The sequence below is a fragment of the Arachis ipaensis genome, chromosome B07 (assembly GCF_000816755.2).
Source record: "Arachis ipaensis cultivar K30076 chromosome B07, Araip1.1, whole genome shotgun sequence".
Classification (NCBI taxonomy): domain Eukaryota; kingdom Viridiplantae; phylum Streptophyta; class Magnoliopsida; order Fabales; family Fabaceae; genus Arachis; species Arachis ipaensis.
In genome coordinates, this window is record NC_029791.2 from 11765441 (window position 1) to 11781873 (window position 16433).

General features: G+C 35.6%; 3 protein-coding genes across 3 annotated transcripts; 2 read left to right on the forward strand and 1 right to left on the reverse strand.

Moving 5' to 3' along the window:
• LOC107606604 lies at positions 388–3795 on the forward strand. The gene is made up of 5 exons (XM_021107692.1): positions 388–424; positions 1007–1197; positions 1504–2046; positions 2315–3329; positions 3416–3795. The coding sequence occupies exons 1-5, from the start codon at positions 388–390 to the stop codon at positions 3793–3795; spliced, it is 2166 nt and encodes a 721-aa protein (XP_020963351.1).
• LOC110264985 (protein MAIN-LIKE 2-like) lies at positions 5377–8371 on the reverse strand. The gene is made up of 4 exons (XM_021107693.1): positions 8289–8371; positions 5988–6000; positions 5858–5893; positions 5377–5751 (listed from the first exon to the last, which is right to left on the reverse strand). The coding sequence occupies exons 1-4, from the start codon at positions 8369–8371 to the stop codon at positions 5377–5379; spliced, it is 507 nt and encodes a 168-aa protein (XP_020963352.1).
• LOC107609230 (serine/threonine-protein phosphatase PP1 isozyme 4) lies at positions 10120–13466 on the forward strand. Its single transcript, XM_016311111.2, has 4 exons — positions 10120–10605; positions 10958–11517; positions 11652–11870; positions 13075–13466. Exons 1-3 carry the CDS (start codon positions 10398–10400, stop codon positions 11838–11840), a joined length of 957 nt encoding a protein of 318 aa, XP_016166597.1. The 5' UTR covers positions 10120–10397; the 3' UTR covers positions 11841–11870; positions 13075–13466.

The following is a 16433-nucleotide window of genomic DNA, read 5'->3' on the forward strand; positions in this document are numbered from 1 at the left end:
AACTCCGCGTTCACATCATCCCAGCGCTGCTGCTTGGGTCTTGTTGAATTACTTGAAAAATAAATATCCACGAAAACTGAGAAAGTGAACATCCAAAATCATACAAAAACGAACATCCAATGTGAACGTGTATAAATCATAACCAGCAATCATCATCTACACCTAAGCACCTAAGAATAACCATCCACGTTCACAGAGAAAGTGAACATCCGACGACAGGAAGAAGGCACAAACCGGCTGTGATGGAGGCGCTGGACGTCCGGGTTGCTGCGGTGCTGCGAGCTCAACTCACACAATATGCGCGTCTTCCCTACGTACGGTGGCCTGTGCGGACGACGGCGCCAGTTGGAAGAGTGTTGGCGCGATGTCCGACGACGACTGGTAACCATGGCGGCACTGTACCAGTTTTTGCTTCGAGGAGAGAGTGAGAGAAGAGTTTACACCATATTGAGAGAGGGAGAAAATCCTAATTTAATTCTGATGGAAATCATGATTTGATTCAAATTTTAAATGGAAAACTACTCAAAATTAATTAATTACCATAACTACTAAAAATTAATTAATTGCCATAACTAACGGGAATCATGATTTAATTCAAATTTTAAATTAAAAACTATTCAAAATTAATTAATTACTTCTAATTTAATTCTAATTTCAATTTAACTCCATTGTACACATTATATAAAATATACATTGACTCATCATACTTTTTCTTTGATAATTATAACCCAAAAGTGGATTTTGTTTTGGGTCGGTAGGGTAAAGACCCTTTCTTTTGCCAAAAGTTTCAGCAAATGTAACGTGTCTGAATTTAAACAATTTGTGTGGATTAAGTGAATAAATAAATCATTAGTCTTTTAAGTACTAAAAGACATACGCTTATGATGTAATTTTAGTTCTACAATCATAATAAAATAACGTCTTATTTTTCTTTTAAATAATAAGCTGGCTGATTTTTTTTTTATATAATTTAGTGGTGTGAGTTATAATGCGTTATGATCATTAGGGGAGAATTACACTATTATGACTGCATTGCTTTTAAGAATTTGGGAGGAAGAAATCGGTGGATCCGATTTCAAGCAGAAAGAGGAAGGAACACAAATCGAACCCACCGATTTGTGTGAAAGAGAGATTCAGTTTACATCAAATCGGATCCACCGATTTGTGGGAGCCCAATTTTATAAAACGGAGAGTGCAGTAATCGGACCCACCGATTTTGGGTCGCCAAAAATTGTTTTTAATCCGGCAGTGCACCAATCGAACCAAGCGATTTGTGTGGCACGCGGTCGGTCCGTCCGATTTGCCTGTAACGGCATACATAAAATGAAAAAAAAAATCACAGAAGCCTCATTTCTTCATCGCCGGTCTCAGCTGATGTTCTTCCTTTTCTCTCATTCTTCTCCTTCATTCTTGTAGAATAGATTTCAGTGAGTGTGAGAATAGGCAAGTACGTATACTGATATGGATGATAGAGTTGTGTTGAAAATTTATTATTATGGGCAGATTTTGTTGCAAACATATGAAGGAGTTCAATTTGTGTGTGAAAATCTATTAGATGTTGTTATTCCGTTCACATTGTCATTTGAGGAATTGAAAGGTGTGATTTGTGAGAAGATAGATTCTCAAAGATCTAGGAGAGTATCGTGTATTTTGTACAGGTATCCTTTATCTGTGTTTGGTGGGTTTGTTCAATTTCAGACCAAGTACGTGATGGATGAAGCGAGTATGCATGAAATGTTTTCAATGTATATAGAAAATCGCCATCGAATGTCGTGCATCGAGTTGTATGTTGAGTTTGAGCAATCTGAAGCGGACCGTAACATTGAATTGGAAGATTATAATAGTGAAAGCGAGGATGAATTTGAAAGTAACTATGAGATCGTTGGTCCAGGTGAAGACGAAGATGAAGCTGGCGGCGCTATGAACGCAGATGTGGCGGAAGTTGCAAATGCACTAGCAAACCCGCATCCGTTTCAGGAGCCTTCTTTCATGCGGTTGTTGGATTTGGAGGCTATGCACGCACCGGAGTTTTTGCAATATATAAATGTAGGTGCGTAAAGCTAGACAGCTATGTGAAACTCTGTAGTAGCTGATCAATAAGTCAGATGAGTAATATATGTGATATGTGGATAGTCATTTGTGAGCATAGCATTTGATTTTTTATTAATTAATAGTTTTTTATTATGGATTATATTTAGTTGTTCTTTACGTAGATAGAATAGCGAAAAAAAAAAGACTATTATGATCTTACATGGTAAAGTGTGTTTATTAATTGAGTTATAATAAATGATTTATTACTGAGTACATAATACAGGATTTATTTCTTTTGATGTTTGCAACGCTTCCTGTTGTAGCGGATGGTGAGTTCGCAGTGGGGATGGAATTCAGTTCAAAGGAGGTAGTAATCAAGGCAATGAAAGATTATACCATCCGGAGAGGTGTAGACTATCGAGTATATGAGTCGGAACCGATGACATTCTTTGCCAAATGTACAGAATATGGCAATGGTTGTGACTGGTTGATCAGGGTTACCAAAATGCAAAAGAAGTACTGTTGGGAGATAAGGAGGTACAATGGAAGTCACACTTGTACTAGGTCTACTACTTCGCAAGACCATTCGAAGCTGGATTCCAAGACAGTTGCAGAAGCAATTAAGCCATTGGTAGAGGTTGACCCATCTATAAAGGTGAAATCAGTCATTGCTGAAGTCCAGTCAAAGTTTAACTACACCATCAGTTATCGCAAGGCTTGGTTAGCAAAGCAGCAGGCGGTGGAATCAATTTTTGGAGGTTGGGAAGCATCATATGAAGCTTTGCCCATATGGTTTGAGGCCATGTGTCACAAGGAGCCATCAGCAGTGGTTCACTTTGAAACAATGCCTGCTTACCAGGGGGATGATTTGGTTCCTGATATACGTGTACTGCATAGAGTCTTCTGGAGTTATTACCCTTGTATAAGGGCCTTCAGACACTGCAAGCCAGTGGTGCAGGTGGACGAAACTCATTTGTATGGAAAATGCAAAGGTTGTTTATTGGTTGCAGTCTCACAAGATGGTAATAACATCGTGCCTATTGCATTCGCCATAGTGGAGGGAGAGACTTCTGATGCATGGTACTTTTTCTTGAGTAACTTACGTCAACATGTGGTGACATGTGATGGTGTGGGACTTATCTCTGATCGACACGATTCTATTAGGTCAGCTATTGAGAGAAGTAATGGGGTTTGGTCTACGCTTAGAGCATTCCATATGTTTTGTATCTGGCATATTGAGTCCAACTTCTTGAGGAAGTTCAAGGCACCTTACTTGCAGAAGCTCATCGTCAACATTGGTAAGTTTAAATACAATGAACTTTGAATTTATTGTAAGTACGATCAAATAGAATGGTGTTCATTGTTGACTGAATGTTTTTCATAGGATACTCGAGGACGATCAGGGAGTACCAGATGCGCTATGAACGATTAAAGGAACAGGGTGAGGCTTACACCAACTGGCTTGATCGAATCCCACGTGAGCAATATGCTTTGGCATTTGATGGTGGATACCGATGGGGTCATATGACCACCAATCTTGTGGAGTGCATCAATTCCGTCTTAAAGGGTGCACGCAATCTCCCGGTGACTGCGCTTGTTAAGGCTACATTTTACAGACTGAATGAGTTGTTCACTAGGATCAGCTCTAAGGTTGTAACCTTTACCTTTTTCACTTGTGGCCGTACCTATGAAAACACAACAAATGTTGGATGCTATTACTCAAATGGCAATTCAATATGTAATACAAATACAAGTTCACCATGAAGCTACTAATATAAATTCATAATCAAGCCCTAAATCATTACCAATAGTTTATTTTACCTGCACTAGGCGCTGGATCCTCATCAACAGCATCGTCATCATTCTCATCCTCATCCTCACCCTCATCCTCATCCTCATCCTCACCCTCATCCGCATCCTCTGGATGGTCTACTAGGCAGTTATCAGTCTCATCATCAACTGCCCTATTACTCTCATGAATCAGACTCATCGGAATACGTCTAGGGTTTCCACTCTGTATAATCCCTCCCGCCCCTTCAGCACTTTTGTTCGAGTCAACAGACATTCTGGCACCAGAACTATTAGAGGAAGTGCAAACCTGAGGTCTCGAATCCAATGACCTTCTAGTTGGAGTAATACCACCCGAATGTGCTTGATGGTCGGTGGGAATGTCAACATAATTACCTAAATGTGAGTGGTGCGACCCCGATGCCACGAAACCAAGCAGCTGACTGAATGAAGTTTGCTCTCCATACTCAAACTGTGGACCACCCCAATACTGTTGATGTACCGTGACTGACGCTGAAAAATAATCAGACGGATACGTGTCAGGAACATATGGTGCAAAATACTCAACCCCTCTGTTGTAGCGGTTCCGGTGGCGGCGGTGGGGGAGGTACCGGTGCCGGTTTCGGTTCCGGTTCCGGTGCCGGTGGTGGTGGAGTACCTTCTAGATTATCTTCGAATACAAGGTTCGACAATTGCAAGTGGTCACCAAATGCTTCTCGGTACCAATGCATGTAAATTTCTAATGGATAATGTAAATGCACCAAGTCATCAGAGAGAGTGTGACTATACCGATTGGTCCACTGCATCACCCAAAAAGAGTGGGTATTGGCCCAATCTTGATTCTTAGGCCCAGTTAGAATTTCGCCGTGTGATGCACCTAGATCCCGCTCTTGATTAGGAACACCCTATCTCAATCCAAATTGCCTCCTGACTCTATCAGATGCATGCCACTCGATGCATTCAAAAGATATGAGTGGCACTGTGGCACTCCAGATAACCGAATTATGACGGATGTCTAAAGGAATCACGTCTGGGTCGATGTTTCCAATGCCATAAGCCTGCCAAAGAAACTGGACACATCGAACCAGTCAGATGATTACACAACAATTAATTCACTTAACAAGTTACGTAAGGTACTTGTATTTTACAAAATACCTGTCATTCTTGTAGATCATCCAACAACCTCCTGTAGTGTGCAAGCGTTTTATATCCGTAGGCATAGTTTTCACGGTCCCAGTTACGCCACCTGCCGTCGGACAATCCATTAGTTAACTTATCTTGTGGAAAATAAAATACAATTTCTATCAATTCTTTTAATGCATACTTTAATCAAAATTACATGTTTGCAATTGGAAACATTCGGGGATTGCCGGGAATCGACGCTAGAAATGGTAGCCGGATCCAAGCCCAAGTGAGCAACAGTGTCAGTGGACCGTCCATCTCCTTGCAGTCGACACGAGTTGCCCTACACAATGATCTATACAAGTGTGCCAGGCATGCCGAACCCCAACTAAACTGTATGATCTAACCAAAGTTACGGAGCAAAGGTAAAAATTTTCAATGCACAGCTGCACCTGACTTATCTCCAAACAGAATTGTCCCAAATAACAACATTATGTGACACTTTACATACATCTGAATGTGCACATCATCATTCAACAATATACGATCTTTCAAACTCCTAAACCATGTTAATTTTATAAAGCTCCCTCTACAGTCCGTCTTCCTCGGTGTAACTCCAAATTGGTGCAAGCACTCGGCTTCCAATGCCTCAAAACTACTCATGGTCGGTCCTGTAACCGGAAGACCATTTGTCGGCGGACCAAGAATTATCACCACATCCTCCAAGGTCACGGCACACTCACCAACCGAAAAATGAAATGTGTGAGTCTCAGGCCGCCATCTCTCAATCAGAGCATTAATCATTGCTGACTGACAGTGGATAATTCCAATTTGTGAAACATAATAAAATCCAGTCTCGCGCAAGTGTGACTCAACAATTTAGTTGTATGGATCCGGCGGCTTTAAATGATCACACATCAACATCCGTGAACCCTACAATATCACATTTCCGCTATAAGTACCAGTATAATATAATTATATTCTCAAAAACACAATTATCCTTACATGTCCATTATAACTAATTCCAGCATAATTGCATTTCAAACATACACGGTAAATCTGTTATACAAAAATCCTTCAATCATATTCATTACCTTATAACAAAAATTATTTAACCTTAACTAACTAACTAGAATAATTTCACGACTAATAAACTATTTATTCGTAAAATAGCATACTAATTTTATTATTGTTATTATTATTCATAAAACAGCATACTAATTTTATTATTATTATTATTCATAACACGGCATCATAATAATAATTTCCTAATCTAAGTTTAGTTATTACTAATTTATTGTCTAAATTTTACTGAATTAAAATTCAATTATTAATGATCATAAATAAAATAATTTATTAAATTTTTATTATTAATCATAATAATTTATTAAACTCAATTACTACTGCTAATAATAATAATAACAATAACAATATATCAATCTACTCTACTCTAATCTAATATGTACAGATCTCATCCCTTCTCCTTCTTCATTACATTCATTCATTCTTTTATTATTTTATTTTAACCAATAATTATTTAAAAAATCCAATTCTTCGGTAAAGCACCACATCATACATACATACATACATGATTAATTTCTATTTTGAATTCTATTTTTAACCACTTAACAATAAAATCATACACACATACATGATTAATCTCTACTTAGTGCCATTATAATATATATTGCTAATAAAATTTAATATTATCACTATTATTATTATTAAATCAGATTATTAAAAAATAAAAACTTACATAATTTAGATGTCCAAAATAATTAACAATATAAAATTCTGGTTGATTTACTTTTTAATTTTTGGTCTTCTTAGCATTTTTTTTAAATTTTTTTGAAGGTTTGTTGTGATCCAACAATGGTGTTAAAGAAAGAAAGTGGTGGGATTGAGTATGTGTTGAAGAGAGAGATACGAGAGTGAAAGGTATACTCCTGGGAGGGGGAAAATAATGGTCTTTTGGATGAGGGAGTCACGGGCCAACCAAAGAACGCTGCATGCGTGATGCGTGGTCAGAGAACCCAAATCGGTGGTCCGATTGGTGCACCTGCCGCATCCTCAAATCGGTCCGTCTGATTTCCGTCCACCAAATCAGTCCATCCGATTTTTTCTTACCCAGCCATCACATCTCCGTGAAACACCATAAACCCCATATTGCTGCTATACTCCATCAACCCCTCCGTATTAAAATTAAAAATCTCTAATAAGCTTGGTCGAATAAGAGTTTTTGAAAACTGAGAGTTTGTTCAAAACTGCAATTGCACGATTTTAAAGGACTCGAAAGCATGAGAGATTGAGACCAATAACGTTACATGGAATCGTGATACTGTCTCACAAAATATCTCATTCATCACAAAACAAATTCCGGTTTTGTAATAAATCTTAAATGATTAAATCTTCCATCTATATGACAGGCATTAAGGAAAAATTTGGTTTACAATTTTTTTATAAAATATTTTTTAAAATATGTATAAAACATTATTTTAAATGAATCCTATAACAAAATTTATAACTTTTTTTTTTTATTTCTCACAGTATCCTCTAGGTTTAAGTTAAAAACTAATCTATGACGGATCGAACTCCATTTAAGAGTTTGTCGTTGGCCAATGAATTGTTGCATGCATAAAATGGAATTCGAATCCTAACACTTATTTAAGCGTACTAGTGAGCTAATAATTAGACAAATTCAACTTTGTTATCTATAACTATCATGATCACAACAAGTAGAAAACCAATTCAAGCTAAGCAATTAATAATTTTGATGAAATACCATAAATAGAAACACATAATTAAGAATTTATAAATAAAAGCAAATTAAGATACACACATAAATATATAATAACTAATTTTTAGTATATAATAATAGTTTTAATAATTTATTATAGGGTTAAGTACTTAAATCGTCCCTAAGGTCTAGGGTGAAAATCAAAATCGTCCCCGACAATTTTTTGTTATTAAAATCATCCCCAACGTTACAAAACGTTATAAAATCGTCTTTTTTTTACTTTAATTTTATTTTCTTGACCAAATTACCCTTAAAATTAATAAAAATAAAATTAAAAAAAAACCCAACAACCCCAACCCCCCCATCTTGTCTCCTGTCTCTCCCTCTCTTCCCTTTGATCTCCTTCTTTCTACCCCTCTTCGGAACCCTCCCTCCCAACCACAACCCCAATTCTTCCTCTCTTTCTTTTCGCCACCGTATCATCTCCACCCCCACTTTTTTCTCCCTTTCCATCACCAACCTCAACCCTTCCTCCATTAACGGTGGCCTCACCTTCCTCATCTCCTTCTCCACCTTCTTCTCCCTTTCCATCACCGACCTTAATCCTTACCCTTCGACGACAACCATGTTCTCTGACTCTTCTTCGGCGTCGACTCCTTCTCCGTCATGCTCTTTTTCTCGCAGCGCCGGCATGCGTTCTTCCTCTCACAGCGCCACGCCTCCGTTCTGCCTTCTGTAGTGTTGCGCCTCCGTTCTGCCTTCTTGCCGTATCGCTCTTCCTTCCAGATTCAGATCTATTCTTCTTCCTGTTCTACTTCTCTGATTCTCTGTTTTTGTTTCCTGGAGCTCACCACTTTCCATTGGGATAGATGCAGGTAGGAGGAGTGAGGTGAGTTGTGAGAGGTTGGGAAGGTGGAGAGCAGAGGGTGGTGGGATCGATAGAAGCGTCTTCGAGTTTGTCGTCTTCAGCCTCAAATCCCTCTTCTTTTTGTTCTTTCTTTTTTTATTTTTTTAATTTCTGTTGCTGTTGAATTTGGATCTGAAGTTGCAGTTGATGATTGCTGAATTGTTCTTAAATTTAAAATTTTTGTTAATTTATTTTGTGGATGTTGTTGTTGATGTTATTCATTTTGTTGTTGCTGTTGCTAAATGTGTGTTAATGTTGCTGAATTTGTTGGTTAATTTGTTGTTGCTGTTGCTGAATTTAGTTTGTGGGTGATGGCCATGAGAAAAAGAAGAGGGAGAGGAAGATAGTTGCCTAAGGATGATGCATAAGTTATGGACAAAAGGTGATAAGGATGATGAAGATGATGCAGAACATGATGCGTAGGTGTGATAGTGAGGGAGTTACGGGAGGGGAGGGGAGGGGGGCAGGAGTTTGTTTAATTTTTTAATATTATTTTTAATTATTTTTATTACTAATGAAGGGTAATATGGTAAAAAAAATAAAATTGAAATGGAAAAGGACGATTTTATAACGTTTTGTAATGTTGGGGATGATTTTAATAACAAAAAAAGGTCGGAGACGATTTTGATTTTCACCCCTAACCTTAGGGACGATTTCAGTACTTAACCCTTTATTATACAATTTTATAATTTTATCCTTTATTTGAATATTAGAAATAAAATAAAAAAACAGAAGATGATATAATAATTTATTAGAAATAAAAAAATCATTTAAATCTCATAAAATTGGAGAAACTTAAAAATAAAAAAGTTTGAAGGTTAAAAAAAATCTCCAAAACTCTTTCCTTTCCAATAATTAAACTTTTAAACAAGCTTTAATGATCCAAAACCTTTTCATTCTCCCTACAAGCTTTCAAAACCAAACTTGCAAACACACCTAAGTCCTTTAAAAATCATTCAATTCTCACTGCAATTATCTTAAAAATTTTCCAATTTTATAATTTATTTATTAAAATAGATAAAGTATATTTTTTATTTTTAAAATTTGTTAAAGATTTTAAAAATACTCTTAAATTTTATTTTATTTCAATTTTATCCTAAAAATTTTCGATTTGTAGATTTTAAAAATATTTCTAAGTTTTATTTTATTTTAATTTTATCTCAAAAAATTTCGATTTGTATCAAATATACTTTGATGGATAATTTTTTAAAAAATTTAGAACCAATTCAACAACAATTTTCTAAAAACAACCATCAAAACAAACAAATCAAAAATAGCTACCATACATTATTGTTAGATTAATGGTAAATTTTTTAAAAATTTAGCTGTAAGAATATATTGATATAAATAAAATTTTTTTGGGACAAAATTAAAATAAAATAAAACTAACTTCAAAAATAAAAATATAATTTTTTTGGTAAAAAAAACTGGACATAAAATTGGGCTTTATGGGCTTCCATAATCCCTCCCCAAAAAAACCTAAATAATTTAATTAATAACATTAAATAATAAATGTACAAATTTTATTAAGAAAAAAAAAACAGAGACACGGAGAGAGCAAACACAACTCAAATTCTCAAAAACAGAAACAAACAAACAGTATACACGAAGAAAGGGAAAAGCACTTCACCCCCCTTTGATTCTTGGCAACAACTGAAAAAAAAATTGTTCTTTTTATTTTTGTTTCTTCAAAATAAAAAAAAAAAAACCTGAAGAAGAACAGAGTGTGAGTGAGTGAGTGAGTGAGACTGAAGCGGTTTTCAATTTTTGTTACCAGCTATTATTCGGATTATTGATCATCTTGTTGCTGCGATGAGCAACGCAGGACAACAGCAACAAGGGATTGATGAAGCAATTCTTGACGACATAATCCGCCGCCTTACGGAGGTCCGATTGGCCAGACCTGGAAAGCAGGTTCAGCTCTCTGAAGCCGAGATCAAGCAGCTTTGTGTTGCTTCCAGAGACATCTTCCTTCAACAGCCTAATTTGTTAGAACTCGAAGCCCCTATCAAGATTTGTGGTATTTTGTTCCCCCATTCCCTTTTAATTTTCATTATTTGTTGTTATTATTAGTTTTTTTTCTTGTCTAGGGTTTAAAGCTGCTACCTTTTTACGGTATCCTTGGTTGGTTTGAAAGGGTGAATAAAATGTGGGCAACCCTTTTTGTATTGGGAGATATAAAATTGTGGGGTGGTGTCAAAATATGATTTATTTTTATTTTTATTTTTATTTTTCTCTCTAGGTTTTCCTGTTACTTCAGTGTTTCAGCATTCTCATTCTTCATTTCAAGATATTCATTTGCAGTTGTTTAGAACACTACTAATTTGTTGTTGAGAATTGAGAGAAGCTGTGTTGAACTTTGCATCTTTCAGGTGATATTCATGGGCAGTACAGTGATTTGTTGAGGCTCTTTGAGTATGGAGGTTTACCTCCCAGTGCTAATTATCTCTTTTTAGGAGACTATGTCGATCGTGGGAAGCAGAGCTTGGAAACTATATGCCTTTTGCTTGCATATAAAATCAAGTATCCGGAAAACTTTTTCTTGTTGAGGGGAAATCATGAGTGTGCTTCCATTAATAGGATATATGGATTCTACGACGAATGTAAGCGGAGGTTCAATGTGCGGCTCTGGAAAGCCTTTACGGATTCTTTTAACTGTCTGCCTGTGGCAGCCCTTATAGATGATAAAATACTGTGCATGCATGGTGGCCTTTCCCCTGAACTCACAAACTTGGATCAAATTAGGAATTTGCCACGTCCTACTGCTATTCCAGACACTGGCTTGCTATGTGATCTGCTTTGGTCTGATCCGGGTAGAGATGTGAAGGGTTGGGGTATGAATGACAGAGGAGTTTCTTACACATTTGGCCCGGATAAGGTTGCGGAGTTCTTGACAAAGCATGACTTGGACCTTATTTGTCGTGCTCATCAGGTCATGATGTATACCTTTTTCCTCGTGTCACCCTCTATGTCCTCCTTTTTAGTTAATCCCATTTATCTTCTCTATAAAAATGCTAAACATTTGGTGGTTTATTGGAAGTTAACATTATATGACTTTTTCTATAGGTTGTAGAGGATGGATATGAATTTTTTGCTGAAAGGCAACTTGTTACAATATTTTCGGCTCCAAACTACTGTGGCGAGTTTGACAATGCTGGTGCCATGATGAGTGTAGATGAAAACTTGATGTGTTCCTTTCAAATTCTCAAGCCTGCAGAGAAAAAGATAAAGTTCGGAATGGCAAACAAGATTTGATGGTTGGCACAACAGTATTGGTTAATTAAGGTACAACTATTGCTTTTTTAATTTTATGTTTTTCACAAGTGCATTAATTGAGCATACATCCCGCATGTGCAGAATGTTGCTTATTTGAGATTTTTTAGAAAACATGGGTGATCTAGTTGGTTTATCTCAATATAGTTTTCTCAAATAACAAAACACCATAAGGAGAAACTCTTGCTACAAACTGTTACTCTCTCTCACATTGTCAATATCAAATCTTTTATCTTATGGTTTTTATTTCAAATCTTTATGTAGCAAATCCAGTTAAATGACACAATTCTTATAGCTCAATAGCTCAATAGCTCATTAGGGTTGGGTAGTTAGAGAGTTAATTGTTAACTTTGAGAACCTATCAAAGAAACATAGAGTGAGAATAATGACTATACATTCAACTTGCCAAACCACTCTTAATCAAGGTCCTTGGAGCAAGAAAGGGGTTTATATAGAACAAAAAAGGGGCTTAATAGTGACATGCATTAAAGTCGGACTATTTTACCCTAGAAAGATAATAATCTGAGATAATGTCATCAATTAAGTCTAAATCTTCTAAATGCATAGTATTGGTTTGATTTCTTTTGCTTGATGGTTTGAAGGCACAACTAAGATTTTGTTATTTTGATTTAAAGGGATCACCTATTATCTTACTTTTTAAGATGTTCCCACATGATGTCTTTTTGTCAATTAGGGATTTCATCATTTTTTTTTATGTTCTTAAAAACAAACAAATAAACGTGTTTGAAGATTTTACAAGAGCATTTGTATTCTAAAATTATAGACATTAATTTTGGATCTCTCATTAACTTTGTTATTAAAATGTTTAGATGGTGAACCTTGGTCACCAACACTTTTTGCTAAGCATTGTGACTTGGAGGTAAGTGTTCAAATTCTACACAACAGACACAACCCTCTGATTTCATGGTAAAGAACATAGTTCTACTCTTGTCAAATCCTACCAAGTAGGAATGTAGGAACATTGTTATGTGTTTTACAGGACACATCTCATTGGTATTCCTTTAGCTTTGTTTTTTTTTGTTTCCATTCTTTTAGCTTTGTTCTTGAATGTCATGTGACGCCAGTTTTCTTGGTCATTCTGTTATGAGTTTTAGCAAAAACTTTGTTCTGTTCTGAATTTTTGCTTCTTTAATGTATTTATTTATTATTATGATTATCCATCAACTTTTACATTATATATTCTCCTAATGGTTAGGTTAAGTTAAAATCAGAAGATGGTGTAGATTGCCTGGTCTTCAGTTCTATCCGATTTTAAGACGACGGAGTTTAATGCTACATTCAATCCATGGAGGCGGGGACCATAAAAGTGCAAATTGTAGGATTTGAATCACAGTTGGATTTGGATGGTCACAAGCAAAAGCTTTGTTTTATTTTTTTATTTTTTATTTTTCTCTTTCATTTTCTGCCTAATTATTCTGCAACCCATTATGTACATGTATGTGTTGTAGATGGGTCAGGGAAATAGCCTCCTTTGTTCCGAAGATAGAGCTGAATGTGGTAACTTTTTTACTCAATTTTATTGACACACTAAAGATGCCATTGTCGGATTTAGTTTAATGATTTTAATGTTTTTATATTGTTTTGTAATTTTGTGTGGTGTTCATTGAAAATCTTATGCTAGTTAGGGAAATTTAGAACTTTTTCCTTGTTAGGAACATGTGTGTTCCCTTCTTTGCATGGATTCAAAGCTTCTCTATTTTTTTGAGCTTCAACTTTGAAAAAGTTATATGTTACATTTTCACTCTGCCAAAGAAATACCAGATTAACCAACAATAATATTCACTTGGTTATCATCATGTATCTGTGTATTATTTGTATATAAATATAGGTGAATTTTAATTTATTTTAAATATATATTTTATATGAGTGACTAATCATATATTTTATATGAGTGACTAATTTAATAATTGATGGTTGGAATACGAAATTGTTATGTGCATATTGTTTAAATTTCATGATGGATATGACATTTTTAAAATTTGGTAAAAGACGGATATTATAAATTAGAGCATATAAATTTGTTAAAGGAATGAAAAATAGTTTCCAACCGTAATGTTTATGTTGAATTTTCATGATGTTTTCATGTGTAATCTCTCATGCGTTTACTTTCTTACCTATTTGATGAAAAAATATTCATGCACGAATGAATTTTACTCGTAAATATTAAATAAAACAAAAATCAATTTGTTTGAAAACTTAAATTAAAATTTTAAAAAATACTATACCTCATTCAATAGCTACAAGGAGAGGTGTGTTGTTAATTCTTTTAGTTGTTGAATTTTTTAGTTTTGTTGTTTCTAGGCTTCATTTATATATTTTTTGAGTGAAAAAAGTATTTTTTAAATAAAATATTTTTATTTAATTTAAAATCTATGTTTGGGTGATTTTTTTTAAAGTACTTTTATTAAAAAAATAAATTATTTATTTTTTCTAAAAGCTAATAATATCTTGTTTTTAAAAAAAGCAAAAACAAAAGACGTTTTTAATATTTAAAAATACCACAGGGGTGGATCTCCAATACTTCAGGAGATCGATGTTACAACACCTTTTACTTATCCCTATCGATCACCTTATCAAGTGAGATTTAAAGGGTTCGAGTAAAACTTGGTATTATAAGATCGAGTCTTTTTTCCACTATGATAAATTTCCATGGATCCTATCCGTGCCATATTCTGATGAGTAGGATCCTCTAGAAACAGAGGCAAGTCCAAAGCATACTTAATGACACTGGATAAGAAAGAAGGAAATAACACCAGCTAAGCTTTCAGATTCAGAAAGAGAAGGGAGATTTATAACATTTTGTAAGAAAAAGTGGATATATTACAATGTTCGCTGAGATCTACAACTGAAGTGAGCTCCTCTTTTTTATAAAGGTCTCTGAAGGACAACATATCTTACAGAATTTAAGCAAGCCTATTAAACAATGCCACCTGGAAGATAAGGATAAGCCTTATCTCTTTCTGACTTTACCTAGACAAGTGACAAAGATCACTTTATTTTAGTGCACTTAATAATTATACATAGTGGGGCATTTGTTTTAATAAATGGACGGCTTAAAATAGTCTTTTGGAAGGGTCCCATCACCATCTGAGAAGGATGATGTATCATCACAAGCCAAGTTGACTGCTCTAAAGTCTATATCCGGGTCTTGTAAATAGGTAAACAGATCCTCAGTGTTCGCTTCATTAGGATTTTGGGCATCTTGTAAATATGGGTCATATATGTCTGAATTTGGGCCTTCAGCATCATTTGGCATCCTTGCATCAATTTTGGTTGGATTTGGTGGCAAGGCATATACTCTAACACTTAGATCTTCAGAATTTATATCTTCATTATTTGGGAGATGTCTGGATGTGCTAGGTTTATCAGGAAAGTTCTGCTTTGATCTTGGAGTGTAAAAAGAGTACTGTCCAAATTGATTAATTATCCCTGAGGTTATGAATCTGGACTGAAATTATTAGATTGTAATTGGCGGAACATCAGATCTAAATGAGAGTCCTTTGATTACATCTTTATCTCCATATATTCCAGGTTGTCAGAGTTGACAAAGGTATTTGGCCAAGGCATTCAAGACTGACTTTTCATCTATAGGCCATATGGTAGAGTATCCAACAATATCAATCCTGTTCATGGTGTGTGGGTTACCACCAGTGAAGTAACTTCTCTGTACGGTGACAAAACAACAGAATTTTCGTTTTACCTGGGAAGGTTTGTCCCACAGTTGATGGCGATCAAGCATGTTGTATAACATTCCTCTCCATGCGTCAAATGGGGCATACATGGAGAATAATCGAACCAAATGGGATTGTGCTTGAGTGCTATTACACAAGATATGGTATATGGGGAAGATTGACACTATGATAGCACATGTATATATGGAAGACAGAGCCCAGATATACCACATCATTTCTTCTGGTATAGGTCTTTGGATTATTGGGATAGTGCAGAAAGGAGTGTCCATGTTGAGCTACCTGGGGTTCGGATAGATTTGGGTTATGACAAGAAGCTGGTGTAGCCAGTAGAACATGGTTTGTCTGGCTAGGCAATCTATTTTTAACTCTGTCTGGGGTCTTGCTTTGAGGGAAAAAGGGCCAATCTTTCTTCTGTATGGACTTTTGTGAAGTGGACAATCAGGAAATGGAATGGTGTATGGAGAATTGTGTATACTCATGGTGCAAATGTAAAGGACTAGTTTTGGGATTGGTTCTTTGGTAGGCCTAGATAAGAAATCATCAAGTGTGTTTTGGTGTCCCTTTATGTGTTTTACCTCAAATTTATAACGGGAAAATCAATCTTTCCATCGCAAAAGTTGAGAGTCTAGCAGGATCTTTTTTTTGATTTCCAACATTGATGGGAAAGAGGTGTTATCCATCTCCACAGTGAAATGATAAGAACTGAGGTGGAAATTGAATTTTTCTATCCTGCGTTTAACAGCAAGGATTTCTTTGTAAGTGGCATAGTAGTGTTTTTCTGATTCTTTGAACTGTTTGCTAGCATGAGCACAGTGGTGTCTTGTCCCATCAATTTCTTCAAGCAACACAACTCCCCATAATT

Coding starts and splice junctions, on each gene's coding strand:
- LOC107606604 (XM_021107692.1), top strand. CDS start 388: ATGGCGGCACTGTACCAGTTTTTGCTTCGAGGAGAGA. Junction 425..1,006: donor GTTTTTGCTTCGAGGAGAGA/GTGAGAGAAGAG, acceptor TATGATCATTAG/GGGAGAATTACACTATTATG. Junction 2,047..2,314: donor AGTTTTTGCAATATATAAAT/GTAGGTGCGTAA, acceptor TACATAATACAG/GATTTATTTCTTTTGATGTT.
- LOC110264985 (XM_021107693.1), bottom strand. CDS start 8,371: ATGCCGGCGCTGCGAGAAAAAGAGCATGACGGAGAAGGAGTCGACGCC. Junction 5,752..5,857: donor TAGGGTTCACGGATGTTGAT/GTGTGATCATTT, acceptor ATCCACTGTCAG/TCAGCAATGATTAATGCTCT.
- LOC107609230 (XM_016311111.2), top strand. CDS start 10,398: ATGAGCAACGCAGGACAACAGCAACAAGGGATTGATGAAGCAATTCTT. Junction 10,606..10,957: donor AGCCCCTATCAAGATTTGTG/GTATTTTGTTCC, acceptor TGCATCTTTCAG/GTGATATTCATGGGCAGTAC. Junction 11,518..11,651: donor TTATTTGTCGTGCTCATCAG/GTCATGATGTAT, acceptor CTTTTTCTATAG/GTTGTAGAGGATGGATATGA.